We start from the raw sequence: 15257 nt of genomic DNA on the forward strand, positions 1-15257 counted from the left end.
GGCTTAGACAGGGTCCTGTCTCTGCCGGTGATTGGCTGAGTGGGCCATCGCTCCTGCTCATCTCTGATGGTGGGGCCAGAGCATTTATTTAGTGGTAAACGTGAGCTGGGCCCTGTATAGGGGATCACGGGGAGAGTGAGTTCAGAAACGTTGTTGCCTAGTGGCTGCCTAGTGACATGTGAAGGTCGCCGTACTAAATGTGTATTGTGTATATATTACAAACCATTTCTACACAAGTACTGTAATAAATACTATATTTATTAAGGGACTGCTGCCATGAACTCCTCGGCCACATCCCTATGCTTGCTGATAGAGACTTTGCACAGTTTTCACAGGTAAGATGTTGGCCTGGAATGAATGCATTGCTTCTTAGTAACTTACCTATAAAAAAAAAAAGAGTATTGAAAATGTTAATAAAAATTTCAAAACACTATATTACAAATGTGTCTTTTTGCAGGATATTGGTTTGGAGTCTCTAGGAGCATCTGATGAAGATATTGAAAAACTGTCAACTGTAAGTCTCAAAGTATTGAAGTATATAAAGTATTTATGTATATATAAAGCATTAACTTGATCATTTTGGAATTGCACATTTATTTTCACTAAATCACTCCATCTACAAATTTGCCACGTAGAAGTAAAATTCCCTTAAAGTTTATTCTATGAAATGTAACTTAGAAAAAAATAGCACATTGATAATATCATTGGCAAATATTTAAAACAAAGGAGAAATAAGTGTGCACTCACCGCAGGGGACGTCAGGCAGTACCGGAGCCCGGGTCTCAAGCAGCCGGCCTTTCACACGATAGAGCGGCATCGCCTCTGAGCACTCCCCGTGATGCGTCCTCGGTAACCTGCTGCTTGAGACCCGGACTCCGGTACGGCCTGACGTTCCCTGCGGTGAGTGCACACTTATTTCTCTTTGTTGTGAATACTATGATGCCTCACTCTAGTGTATGCACCCCGCAGGTGTCAGCGTGATTTCTCTGAGGGCCACTGCTTTAACCCTTACCAAGCCATTAGGTGTATATATGCATCACCGAACATTTTAAGAAGTGTACTACACCACCAGGGAGTGCACGCTCTATTTCCACTACTCTACACATATGGCAAATATTTAAATCTTACCTGTTTCCTAAAGAATATCTCTATCAAGCCTTATTAGTCTTTAAATGGCCATCTATGGTTATTTAAGCATTGCTTTAAAAATATATGTTTTAAAACCATATTGCTTTAGATAAATATATAAAGGCTAACAAATCTGTTTGGTATATTTGCTATTGGCCATGAAAACGCCTATTTGATTTTAAACAAACACGACTTAAATAAAATAAATCTGGGGGTAACAGATTTCTTTTGTGTCCCTGTCATTTTAAAGAATAAAATAAAATGACATTTCCCAGTAGACTTGTGCACTAGAAAAATTTTCGTTTATTTTCGTTTCGTTTTTTCGTTTTGGAAAAAAATTTCGGTTCGGCAATATTTTCGGTTTTGATTTTTCGGATACATTCGGTATTCGGGTATTCGTGTTGTTTTTTCGGATACATTCGGTATTTGGGTACATTCGGTATTCGGGTACATTCGGTAAATCTTTAGTTTTTTTGGACTTTAGCGATCCTAATAAATAATGGAGATACCTTTTTTATTAAAATTTTGCAGGGTATCATAAAAAAATCATAATAAAAAAGATACAGTGGTGATGGAAAAAATTGTATCTAACGAAATGTATCTTTTTTATTATGAAATGTTTATTCATTTTTAATCAGGGATCAATTTATGTGAGCGGGTAAAGCACTAAAAATGTAGCCGACAATATTGAAAATGTAGTGTGTGCGTGTTTTTCACTTTTTTTAAAAACATTTTTTAGGTAGTACTACTACTCCCAGCATGGAACACACTCTTCCATGATGGGAGTAGTAGTTACCTGTACTAATTGACAGATCGCAGGGGTCCCTTGCGATCATCTTGTATAATGTATAGATGCGGCCGGCGCTCTTCTATGGTCCCCTGCACTCACGTATATATACACATATTCATATTTCCCGCAGAGCTGTGATTGGCCAGATGGTTCCAGCCAATCACAGCTCTCTGTGAGAAATAGGAATATGTGTATATATACGGCCGTGCAGGGGACCATAGGAGAGCGGCCGCCGCATTCATACATTATACTGGAGGATCGCAGCGGCTGTCAGGAGTGATACCTGCAGTGATCTTTCCTTTACTACAAGTACTAATACTCCCAACATGGAGTACACTCTGCTCCATGCTGGGAACTGTAGTACCTGCATTAATAGACAGATCGCAGCGGGTGTCAGAAGTTACACTCGCTGCGATATGTCTATTAATGCAGGTACTACAGCTCCCAGCATGGAGCAGAGTGTGCTCCATGTTGGGAGTATTAGTACCTGCAGTAAGGGACAGATCCCAGCGGATGTCACTCCTCCTGACACCCGCTGCGATCGTCCTTATGTGAATGTCGGGATCAGCTGTTCTCAGGGCTACAGAGCCGGGAGAACAGCTGACGCTGAGCCGTAGGTATATATCGTATATCTACTGCCCAGCAAGAACTTACAGTGAGCCTGCAATGTGTATACAGTATACACATTGCTGGCTCACTTAACCCCTTGCTGAGCTGTGCGCTATGCGCAAGCCCAGCAAGGGAAGAGTTAACTTACACTGCTGGACAGTGTAGGTTAACCCTTTGTGCGGTATACACTTTATACAGCTATCTATAGATAGCTGTATACAGTGTATACAGAAGACGAAGTCCAGCTTACTTCCCTCGAGTCCCGGGCCGGGTTCGTGTAGCTCCGCCCCCTAGTGATGACGTCATTAGGGGGTGGAGCTACAGAAGGGAACAAGGCTAGTTTATCTGAAGCTCTGTTCACATTGTACGTTTTGTATAATGTGAACAGACCCTTCTGGCAGTGTCTACCCAGACAGGGAGACTCCAGCTGTTGCTAAACTACAACTCCCAGCATGCCCAGACAGCCAAAGGCTGTCTGGGCATGCTGGGAGTTGTAGTTTTGCACCAATTGGTGGCTCCCTGTTTGGGTAGACATTGCATCATGGGTGCTCTCCCCAGCGGACAGCGCCAAAAATGTCATAACCAATTTTTTGTGTTTTTTTTTCTTCTCGTTTCAGATCCGTGTATGCAGAGGATTACTGCGGATTCGATGGATTACGGCGGATTATTTTTTTTCCCTTTAATAAAATGGTTAACGAGGGCTGTGGGGGAGTGTTTTTTTAAATAAAATAATTTTTCCAATGTGTTGTGTTTTTTTTTAATTTTTATTGAATTTTCAGGGTTAGTAGCGGAAGCTGTCTTATTGACGGAATCCATTACTAGGCCAGGGCTTAGTGCTAGCCCCAAAAACAGCTAGCGCTAACCCCCAATTATTACCCCGGTACCCACCGCCACAGGGGTGCCGGGAAGAGCCGGTACCAACAGGCTCGGAGCGTCAAAAATGGCGCTCCTGGACCTAGGCGGTAACAGGCTGGCGTTATTTAGGCTGGGGAGGGCCAGTAACAATGGTCCTCACCCACCCTGGTAACGTCAGGCTGTTGCTGTTTGGTTGGTATTGTGCTGAGAATGAAAATACGGGGAGCCCTATGCGTTTTTTTTTTTAAATTTAAATAAAAAAATAAATAAAAAAAACGCATAGGGTTCCCCGTATTTTCATTCTCAGCCAGATACCAACCAAACAGCAACAGCCTGACGTTACCAGGGTGGGCGAGGACCATTGTTACTGGCCCTCCCCAGCCTAAATAACGCCAGCCTGTTACCGCCTAGGCCCAGGAGCGCCATTTTGACGCTCTGGGCCTGTTGGTACCGGCTCTTCCCGGCACCCCTGTGGCGGTGGGTACTGGGGTAATAATTGGGGGTTAGCGCTAGCTGTTTTTGGGGCTAGCACTAAGCCCTGGCCTAGTAATGGATTCCGTCAATAAGACAGCGTCCACTACTAACCTTGAAAATTCAATTAAAAAAAAAAACACAACACATTGGAAAAATTATTTTATTTAAAAAAACACTCCCCCACAGCCCTCGTTAACCATTTTATTAAAGGAAAAAATAAATAATCCGCCGTAATCCATCGAATCCGCAGTAATCCTCTGCATACACGGATCTGAAACGAGAAGAAAAAAACACAAAAAATTGGTTATGACATTTTTGGCGCTGTCCGCTGGGGAGAGCACCCATGATGCAATGTCTACCCAAACAGGGAGCCACCAATTGGTGCAAAACTATAACTCCCAGCATGCCCAGACAGCCTTTGGCTGTCTGGGCATGCTGGGAGTTGTAGTTTAGCAACAGCTGGAGTCTCCCTGTCTGGGTGGACACTGCCAGAAGGGTCTGTTCACATTATACAAAACGTACAATGTGAACAGAGCTTCAGATTAATTAGCCTTGTTCCCTTCTGTAGCTCCGCCCCCTAATGCCGTCATCACTAGGGGGCGGAGCTACACGAACCCGGCCCGGGACTCGAGGGAAGTAAGCTGGACTTCGTCTTCTGTATACACTGTATACAGCTATCTATAGATAGCTGTATAAAGTGTATACCGCACAAAGGGTTAACCTACACTGTCCAGCAGTGTAAGTTAACTCTTCCCTTGCTGGGCTTGCGCATAGCGCACAGCTCAGCAAGGGGTTAAGTGAGCCAGCAATGTGTATACTGTATACACATTGCAAGCTCACTGTAAGTTCTTGCTGGGCAGTAGATATACGATGTATACCTACGGCTCAGCGTCAGCTGTTCTCCTGGCTCTGAAGCCCTGAGAACAGCTGATCCCGACATTCACATAAGGACGATCGCAGCGGGTGTCAGGAGGAGTGACATCCGCTGGGATCTGTCCCTTACTGCAGGTACTAATACTCCCAACATGGAGCACCCTCTGCTCCATGCTGGGAGCTGTATACCTGCATTAATAGACATATGGCAGCGAGTGTAACCGCTGCGATCTGTCTATTAATACAGGTACTACAGTTCCCAGCATGGAGCAGAGTGTGCTCCATGTTGGGAGTATTAGTACTTGTAGTAAAGGAAAGATCACTGCGGGTATCACTCCTGACAGCCGCTGCGATCCTCCAGTATAATGTATGAATGCGGCGGCCGCTCTCCTATGGTCCCCTGCACGGCCGTATATATACACATATTCCTATTTCTCACAGAGAGCTGTGATTGGCTGGAACCATCTGGCCAATCACAGCTCTGCGGGAAATATGAATATGTGTACATATACGTGAGTGCAGGGGACCATAGAAGAGCAGCCGGCGCATCTATACATTATACAAGAGGATCGCAAGGGACCCCTGCGATCTGTCAATTAGTACAGGTAACTACTACTCCCATCATGGAAGAGTGTGTTCCATGCTGGGAGTAGTAGTACTACCTAAAAATGTTTTTAAAAAAGTGAAAAACACGCACACACTACATTTTCATTATTGTCGGCTACATTTTTAGTGCTTTACCCGCTCACATAAATTGATCCCTGTTTAAAAATGAATAAACATTTCATAATAAAAATGATACATTTCATTAGATACAATTTTTTCCATCACCACTGTATCTTTTTTATTATGATTTTTTTATGATACCCTACGAAATTTTTATAAAAAAAGGTATCTCCATAATTTTTTAGGATCGCTAAAGTCCAAAAAAAGAATAAAAAGATTTACCGAATGTACCCGAATACCGAATGTATCCGAAAAATCAAACTATCTATATCCTTTTTATTATATTTGTTATCAGAATGAATTCTTCACATTCGTTTACAGATAACGAATGCATTCGTTATTTACAGCATTATGGTTGGGAAATAACGAATGCATTCGTTACTTTGCTATTCGTATTATCGTGGCTATTCGGGAATGTTCAAAATATGTTTTCGTGCATTCGGTTCGGTCCGAATGCACGAAAACGGTAAAATTCGTTAATTTAGACATTCGTGCCGAACCGAATTGCACATGTCTATTTCCCAGATACAATCTCCATCCAGAGAGATTGGTGCTAGCTTGGGAGCCACACATTCTAATGATCGTGGGGTCTCATAAACCATGATACATGATGTCACATGAAAAAAATGAAGCAAAATAAAAAATGATATTGTAAAATTATTGAAAATTATTCCAGCTGTACTGGTTCACCATTGAGTTTGGACTCTGCAAACAGAATGGATCTATTAAGGCCTATGGAGCTGGCCTGCTATCATCTTATGGGGAACTCTCGGTAAGAATTTTTGATATTTTAAAATAGCTGCAAGTATTTTATAAATGTTATGTCTAGTACAGAGGGGAACTATATATTATTTTAAGTTTGTAAACAATTACAAACAAAAACTGCATATGTGCCACTTTCTCCTTTTTGTTCTATCTTACAGGCCCTTCATTGGTTTGGCTAAACTATTGTATTAAAAAATGATTTTTGTGCATAGGCAGGAAGGAACACATTATGGGTTAGATAAAGACAGAGATGAAGGTTTACAATGCAATGAATTCTGTAGACACAAACATTATATAATATTCTGTATACACACTGCTCAAAAAAATAAAGAAACACTAAGAAAGCACATCCTAGATCTGAATGAATGAACTAATCATATGAAATATTTTCGTCTTTGCATAGTTGAATGTGCTGACAACAAATTCACACAAAAATTATCAATGGAATTCAAATTTATCAGCCCATGGGGGTCTGGATATGGAGTCACATTCAAAATCAAAGTGGAAAACCACACTACAGGCTGATCCAACTTTGATGTAATGTCCTTAAAACAAGTCAAAATGAGGCTCAGTAGTGTGTGTGGCCTCCACGTGCCCGTATGACCTCCCTACAATGCCTGGGCATGCTCCTGATGAGGTGATGGATGGTCTCCTGAGGGATGCCCTCTCAGAAGTGGACCTCCCAGACCTGTGGACAGTCTGTGGTAGTGTTGATGGATGGAGCAAGACATGATGTCCCAGATGTGCTCAATCGGATTTAGGTCTGGAGAACGGGCGGGCCAATCCATAGCATCAAGGCCTTCCTCTTGCAGGAACTGCTGACACACTCTAGCCACATGAGGTCTAGCATTGTCTTGCATTAGAAGGAACCCAGGGCCAACCACACCAGCATATGGTCTCACAAGGGGTCTGATGATCTCATCTCAGTACCTAATGGCAGACAGGCTACCTCTGGCAAGCACATGAAGGGTTGTGGGGCCCCCCAAAGAAATGCCACCCCACATCATTACTGACCAACAGCCAAACCAGTCATGCTGGAGGATCTTGCAAGCAGCAGAACGTTTTCCATGGCGTCTCCAGATGTCTGTCACATGTGCTCAGTGTGAACCTGCATTCATCTGTGAAGAGCACAGGGCGCCATGTCCAATTTCCAATCTTGGTGTTCTCTGGCAAATGCCAAACATCCTGCATGGTGTTGGGCTATAAGCACAACCCCCACCTGTGCAAGTGAGGCCCTCAAACCACCCTCATGGAGTCTGTTTCTGACTGAGTAGACAGATACACATTCGTGGCCTGCTGAAGGCCATTTTGCAGGGCTCTGGCAGTGCTCCTCCTGCTCTTCCTTTCAAATAAGCAGAGGTAGTGGTCCTGCTGCTGGGTTGTTGCCCTCCTACGGCCTCCTCCACATCTCCTGATGTACTGACCTGTCTCCTGTTAGCGCCTCCATGCTCTGGACACTACACTGACAGACACATCAAACCTTCTTGCCACAGCTCGCATTGATGTGCCATCCTGGATGAGCTGCACTACCTGAGCCAGTTGTGTGGGTTGTAGACTCCGTCTCATGCTACCACTAGATTGAAAGCACCGCCAGCATTCAAAAGTGATCAAAACATTAGCCAGGAAGCATAGGAACTGAGAAGTGGTCTGTGATCACCCCCTGGAGAGCCACTCCTTTATTGGGGGTGTCTTGCTAATTGCCTTTAATTTCCACCTGTTGTCTGTTCCATTTGCACAACAGCATGTGAAATTGATTGTCAATCAGTGTTGCTTCCTAAGTGGACAGTGTGATTTCACAGAAGTGTGATGGACTTGGAGTTACATTGTGTTTTTTAAGTGTTCCCTTTATTTTTTTGAGCAGTGTATATAAATCGTCATGAATTCCTTTAATTAGCTGTAATTTGTAGGGGTCTCTGACACCTAGGGTTCAGTTTCTTTACAGCGCCAACACATGGAGAACAAACCAATATGAATTACTGTGTAGTGTATGTACTTGCTGGGTCCTCCAGAATGTAAGTTGCTACAGTGGGGGAAAAAAGTATTTAGTCAGCCACCAATTGTGCAAGTTCTCCCACTTAAAAAGATGAGCGAGGCCTGTAATTTCATGGGTATCATAGGTATACCTCAACTATGAGAGACATAATGAGAAAAAAAAATCCATAAAATCACATTGTCTGCTTTTCTTAAAGAATTTATTTGCAAATCATGGTGAAAAATAAGTATTTGGTCAATAACAAAAGTTAATCTCAATACTTTGTTATATATCCTTTGTTGGCAATGACAGAGGTCAAATGTTTTCTGTAAGTCTTCACAAGGTTTTCGCACACTGTTGCTGGTATTTTGGCCCATTCCTCCATGCAGAGCTCCTCTAGAGCAGCGATGTTTTGGGGCTGTCGCTGGGAAACACAGACTTTCAACTCCCACCAGAGGTTTTCTATGGGGTTGAGATCTGGAGACTGGCTAGGCCAACAAAGCCACTCCTTCGTTGCCCGGGCGGTGTGTTTGGGATCATTGTCATCCTGAAAGACCCAGCCACGTTTCATCTTCAATGCCCTTGCTGAGGAAGGAGGTTTTCATTCAAAATCTCACGATACATGGCGCCATTCATTCTTTCCTTTACACAGATCAGTCGTCCTGGTCCCTTTGCTGAGAAACAGCCCCAAAGCATGATGTTTCCATCCCCATGCCTCACAGTAGGTATGGTGTTCTTTGGATGCAACTCAGCATTCTTTCTCCTCCAAACACGACAAGTTGAGTTTTTACTAAAAAGTTCTACTTTGATTTCTTCTGACCATATGACATTCACCCAATCCTCTTCTGGATTATCCAAATGCTCTCTAGCAAACTTCAGATGGGCCCAGACATGTACTGGCTTAAGCAGGGGGACACGTCTGGCACTGCATGATTTGAGTCCCTGGTGGAGTAGTGTGTTACAAATGGTAGCTTTTGTTACTTTGGTCCCAGTTCTTTGCAGGTCATTCACTAGGTCCCCCATGTGGTTCTTGGATTTTTGCTCACTGTTCTTATGATCATTTTGACACCACAGGGTGAGATCATGCATGGAGCCCCAGGTCGAGGGAGATTATCAGTGGTCTTGTATGTCTTCCATTTTCTAATAATTGCTCCCACAGTTGATTTCTTCACACCAAGCTGCTTGCCTATTGCAGATTCAGTCTTCCCAGCCTGGTGCAGGTCTACAATTTTGTTTCTGGTGTCCTACGACAGCTCTTTGGTCTTGGCCATAGTGGAGTTTGGAGTGTGACTGTTTAAGTTTGTGGACAGGTGTATTTTATACTGATAATGAGTTCAAACACGTGCCATAAATACAGGTAACGAGTGGAGGACAAAGGAGACTCTTAAAGAAGAAATTACAGGTCTGTGAGAGCCAGAAATCTTGCTTGTTTTTAGGTGACCAAATACTTTTTTTCCACCATAATTTGCAAATAAATTCTTTAAAAATCAGACAATGTGATTTTATGGATTTTTTTTCTCATTATCTCTCATAGTTGAGGTTTACCTATGATGAAAATTACAGGCCTCTCTCATCTTTTTAAATGGGAGAACTTGCACAATTGGTGGCTGACTGAATACTTCCCCCCCCCCCCCCACTGTATTTGATGCAGTGTTCAAGGGGTTCAAACAGACTCCCTGTTCCTATAGGGCTGCAGCAGGTTCACTGAAGCAGTAGTAAGTAGTGTAGGGTGGTGTAGGCCTTAATTTAATTCTTCAATAAAATGAGGGAAGGGGGTAACAAGTTAACAGGTTCACAGTTAAAAGGCACTGCATATAATCTGGAGTTTCACTAGATATAACAGGCTGCAACATAGTAGGCTTGATCTTTTGAGATATGGAGGGGCTTAATACTCAATACTTTAAAAGTTTAATGTACTCACAGTCTCTATTTCCTCGAAAGGGGTTAAAGCTGCTCATTGGTTGGCTCCCGGTGGATACTCATGATTATTGTAGTTTCATAGGCTCTACAATTTCCAACTGCAGGGTGTAGGCAGCCACTTTAGCTACTATGATGACCAAGCCTGGCCTGAAGCCACATCAAGTTCTAGAATGCAGTGAGGAACAATGTTCAACTATTCTTGCTGACGAGACAGATGTGATCCTCTTTACAACAGTAGAGGATAGTTAAGGAAATATGTAGGTTATTGGTTGATTTAGCAGGGATATCCCACCTTTTTGGGCCTTCTATCCCTTACATGTGTTAGATGCATTGGAATCATTTGCTTTTGCCATGTTGTAGAATAACTTTTAGGTGACAGCAGGACACATGATGCATATTTCACATTAAAGTGTACCTGTTGTGAGATTAAGAAAATGCTCCAGGCTACTCTTCAAGTGGTACTGATCCAAGTGGTTAAATCCTCAACCTTATAAAGACCGTCAAAAAGGCCAATGCTTAAAGGGGTTATCCAGGAAAAAACTTTATATTATATATCAACTGGCTCCAGAAAGTTAAACAGATTTGTAAATGACTTCTAGTAAAAAATCTTAATCCTTTCAGTACTTATGAGCTTCTGAAGTTGAGTTGTTCTTTTCTGTCTAAGTGCTCTCTGATGACACGTGTCTCGGGAACTGCCCAGTTTAGAAGCAAATCCCCATAACAAACCTATTCTACTCTGTGCAGTTCCCGAGACAGAAAACAACAACTCAACTTCAGCAGCTGATAATTATTGAAAGGATTAAGATTTTTTAATAGAAGTAATTTACAAATCTGTATAGAAAAATATTGCCCGGACCTTCCAAGGTAGTGTGATTGATTGAATAAACAATGGATATCGTACTCCAATAATAATTCAATAATTATTTATTTAAAATGTATAGTGCATTACTTCTCACAGGGCCCTTGTGAGAAAAAACACATATAGTGTACAAGATTAAACAATCTTAAAATGTAAAAATATGCAAATATTAAAAAGTGACACTGGCATATGAGATAGCTCTATATGGAAAAATTAATATGATGACTTTACGGTATTGTGAAGATGCAGTATAAATGTCCTTTTGTGTGACAATTGTATATCAAATTGGATACTTTGTTACCGGTCCTTGGTGTGACTCTGACAGCTCCCGCTGAGGCAATATAGTTGTTCCTGTGCCTAGATATCACAGTCAGCGGTCTTAGATGGTGCTGTGGCTTTAACTCTCAGGGTCCAGGTGTTACGCGGTGATGGTCGTCCCAGGCTGGTGGCGCTGGCAGGCGCCGATGGTAGAGTCGCCGGGAGACCGTGCGCTGGCAAGTGCCGATGGTATGCTTGTCAGGAGACCAAGCGCTGGCAGGTGCTGATGATATCGATCTCCTCACCGCTGGACTTGGAAGAAGCCGGAGACCACACGCTGGGTAGATGGAACTTGCCTCGTGTGGATGGCGTGTGACATCAGCTGAGCCGGAGCTGGCCAGGTAAGATCAGGACCGGACACTAGTCTGGATCGACTAATGCATAGGAGATCCACAATGTGATAAACTTGCTCCCTGAGCAATAGGTAGAGTTCATGAAGAGCATAAATGCCAGTGAGCAAGACTAATGTACAGGACTAGACGCATTTCAGGGTTCTCAAATACGACCCTTTCCTCAGTAGTGATGACTACTGAGGAAAGGGTCGTATATGAGAACCCTGAAACGCGTCTAGTCCTGTACATTAGTCTCCAATTTGATATACAATTGAAAGGACATTTATACTGCATCTTTATAATACCGTAAAGTCATCATATTAATATGTCCATATAGAGCTATCTCATATGCCAGTGTCACTTTTTAATATTTGCATATTTTTACTTTTTAAGATTGTTTAATCTTGTGCAATCACTATATGTGTTTTTTCTCACAAGGGCCCTGTGAGGAGTAATGCACTATACATTTTAAATAAATATTGAATTATTATTGGAGTACGACCCAGATATCCATTGTTTATTCAATCAATCACAATACCTTGGAAGGTCCGGGCAATATTTTTCTTTACATATTTCGCATTATTTTGCAACTGTGGTATAGTTGCATGCCCTGTTGACCTCAGGTAGGGTTTACATATTAATTGTGAGCTGCACTTGCACCTTTTTTCCTTTTCTTCTAATTTCTTCTTTCTGGAGCAAGTTGATATAAAAAAAACGTTAGGACATATTTGGGTAGTTTGGTTGCAGTGCAGACCATTTTTAACCACTGAATGTCAAGCACTGTATTTTTATAATTTGGTGTTAAAATGTAATAATGCAATGACTATTTAACAATCCATGTCTATGTATTTTCAGTATGCTTTATCAAATAAGCCTGAGGTCAAACCCTTTGATCCAGAAGTCACAGCAATCCAGTCCTATCAGGATAATTCCTTTCAGCCTGTATACTTTGTATCAGAGAGTTTTGAAGACTCCAAAGCCAAACTCAGGTAAAGGTGATGGACACTACATTATCATCGTGGGACTTTCTGAATCTTGGATGTGGCTTCCCGTTTTTTGGCAACTGCAGTCACTAGTGCCTACGAAGGAGGCAATGAGACATGATAGTTGCAGAAACTCAGTTATCAGCCATACAGTTTTAAGCTGCCCATACCTTCAAGAGAAAATTTGCTATCAGTATCATTAGAGGCTAAATGATTTACACTTCAGTGATTTATTTAACCTGTTATTGACCATACTTCATAAATATGGCATATAGGCACATGGCATAAAGGGGTGATGAAATGGCTCAATGGGGTGATAAAATGGCAAAACATGGGGATGATTAAATTGCTCAGGGGAGGGGTAATACATTTGCACAGGGAGGGCTATCTCTAAAAGTTGTGTCAAAATGTTAATGTGAAGAGTCGGGTTTAGACACACACATGTTGCGGGAGCAGGCGGGACTGGAACTTACACCTTGCGGGAGCAGTCGATAATGGTCAAAAATCCAGCAAGAGCGGGATTATAGGGGTACTCTGCCACTAGACATCTTATTTACTATGCAAAGGATAGGGGGTAAGATGTCTGATCGCTGGGACCCCCGCGATCTCCTTGCAGCACCCGGCATTTGTTTACAACGTCGGCTACGGTGCCGGAGGCTCATGATGTCACGGCTACGCCCCCTCGTAATATCACGCCGCGTCCCCTCAATGCAAGTCTATGGGGGGGGGGGGGCATGGCTGTGACATAACGAGCCTCCAGCGCCTCGTTGCTAGTCATCCGGCACAGAGCGAACTTCGCTCCATTCACTGGATGACTGGGGTGCCACAGCAAAGATCGCAGGGGATCCCAGCGGCGGGACCCCAGTGATCAGACATCTTATCCCTTATCCTTTGTATAGGGGATAAGATGTCTAGAGGCGGAGTACCCCTTTAAGAAAATAGTGCCACCAGAGCTCTACATCACTATGTGCCTTATTCATGTACTGTAACATCACTGTGTATGTTATCTCTGTACTGTGATGTCCCTGTGTGCATTATTTCTTTCCATTTAACTTTGCAAAAATGTTTCCGTACTTGTTGCTGAAAGCGATCTTGGTTGAGTGGGGTCTAAATCTAAATTTTGCTATGGGGTCCCATGGTTACTTGTTGCACCCCTGGAGAAATGAGTAGTAAAGCAGCACTGATGCAGCAACACTGAAATGACTACAGTGCACAAGCAAACATAAACAAACATATAGTATTACCCTGCAAGGGCTTATATATGTGGAACCTCTGGATATACAAATAATTTTCAGTTGCATTAAGGCCATATTTACTACATTTTACATGGAAAGTGTGTACTGACAAAAATTCTTGACTAATTCCCAGACAATACGCTGTGAAAATGAAGAAGCCTTTCTATCTGCGATACGATCCTTTTACTTGCAGTGTTGAAATCTTGGATTCTTTTCAGAAGGTCAGGACTGCCCTCTGTCAGATAAAAGATGAACTCAGCAGTCTATGTTCTGCACTTGACAACATGTACTAAGATGCAATGAAGAAACCTACATATATAGAGTTTTTAAAGATAGCATACATATTCTAAAAATGCATATTTATTAGAGGAACGGAACAGTATACCTTGGGGACTACCGCGGATAAAATAAGTCCATTGTTAAGTAAATAACCTGTATGTCTTATACCTTATATGGACAAAATAATAATTCAAATAAACTAATGGTATCAAACACATTCATTAATGTGTCATTTTTCCTAAAAAAATAAAAATCAAGGTAATTAATATAAAATTAATTTGATTAACTGTCTTCTTTGTTCATTGAGTCCTCCAATGAATAACTGCACTGGGGCTCCCAGTGATCAGCTTTATCCTGTGGGGGAACACCAGAGAGAATATTCGGGTCCACATAGCACTCTGTAGTTTTGGACATGCCAGGTCCTCCAGAGTGAAAAACTGTCTTTGTAGCCACTCCCTTAATCATGAGGTTCTAGGGAAAAAACCCTCCCCCTCTATTTATTCAAAATACAAAAAATATTCAAAATACAAAAAATACTAAATAAAACCCTTAACAACCAAGCCATTTTAGGCCTTAAATGTGGATTTTTTTTTATCCAGCCTTTGAGTTCATGATGCCAAGTTATAATAATGTGTACTTCAATTACCTCTGTGTGCCTCTTTTTCCCGCTTCATGCACAGGAATCACACCTAGATGTGCTGTGATATAACTCTGTTCATTTTACTTTTGTCTCTGACCTTTCCCAGCATTCCATGCAGCCAGAGACAATATGTCATAAGTCACATGGCCTTCAGGGAAGCGTGGCTATGCTGCAGTGGGTGGATAGCTGAAGCATACTAAAGCAATGCGGTTTACCCACCCACTGCAGCATAGCCACGCTGCCTGGAAACCATGTGACTGTGAAAATAAAAAGACTTGCAATACAGCATTTTATTGAAGTCAATATAATCTGTTGCAGCTTTCCCACTGCAGGACGGTAGGGTGTTAGTTATCTACCATTTGATGCCCACCAGGGTTCTCTGTGAGTTTTTTTTGTCCCATTGCTCCTGGTTCTGACAACGGAGAACCATCAGAAGACTCATCCAGCGATGAATCCCCCATAGGCCTAGTGTGTAAGCACAGCCCAGTTCAAGTGACAC

At 42.3% G+C, this 15257-nt stretch overlaps 1 protein-coding gene and 1 long non-coding RNA gene across 2 annotated transcripts in view; one reads left to right on the forward strand and one right to left on the reverse strand.

The window, feature by feature from the left end:
• The window catches only part of LOC130369375 (tyrosine 3-monooxygenase-like), a 63552-nt gene extending 49223 nt beyond the window's left edge, over positions 1-14329 (forward strand). Inside the window, exons 9-13 of the mRNA XM_056574553.1 lie at positions 266-335; positions 458-514; positions 6132-6227; positions 12477-12610; positions 13973-14329. Coding sequence (XP_056430528.1) covers positions 266-335; positions 458-514; positions 6132-6227; positions 12477-12610; positions 13973-14132 — 517 coding nt within the window. The 3' untranslated portion in view covers positions 14133-14329. The remainder of the gene's footprint in view (positions 1-265; positions 336-457; positions 515-6131; positions 6228-12476; positions 12611-13972) is intronic.
• Positions 274-14884, reverse strand: LOC130369377 (uncharacterized). The gene is made up of 3 exons (XR_008892733.1): positions 14765-14884; positions 10114-10277; positions 274-381 (listed from the first exon to the last, which is right to left on the reverse strand). It is a non-coding gene; the product is annotated as an uncharacterized LOC130369377 (long non-coding RNA).
• Positions 14885-15257: the final 373 nt, after the last annotated feature.

The sequence above is a fragment of the Hyla sarda genome, chromosome 4, assembly GCF_029499605.1.
Source record: "Hyla sarda isolate aHylSar1 chromosome 4, aHylSar1.hap1, whole genome shotgun sequence".
Lineage (NCBI taxonomy): Eukaryota > Metazoa > Chordata > Amphibia > Anura > Hylidae > Hyla > Hyla sarda.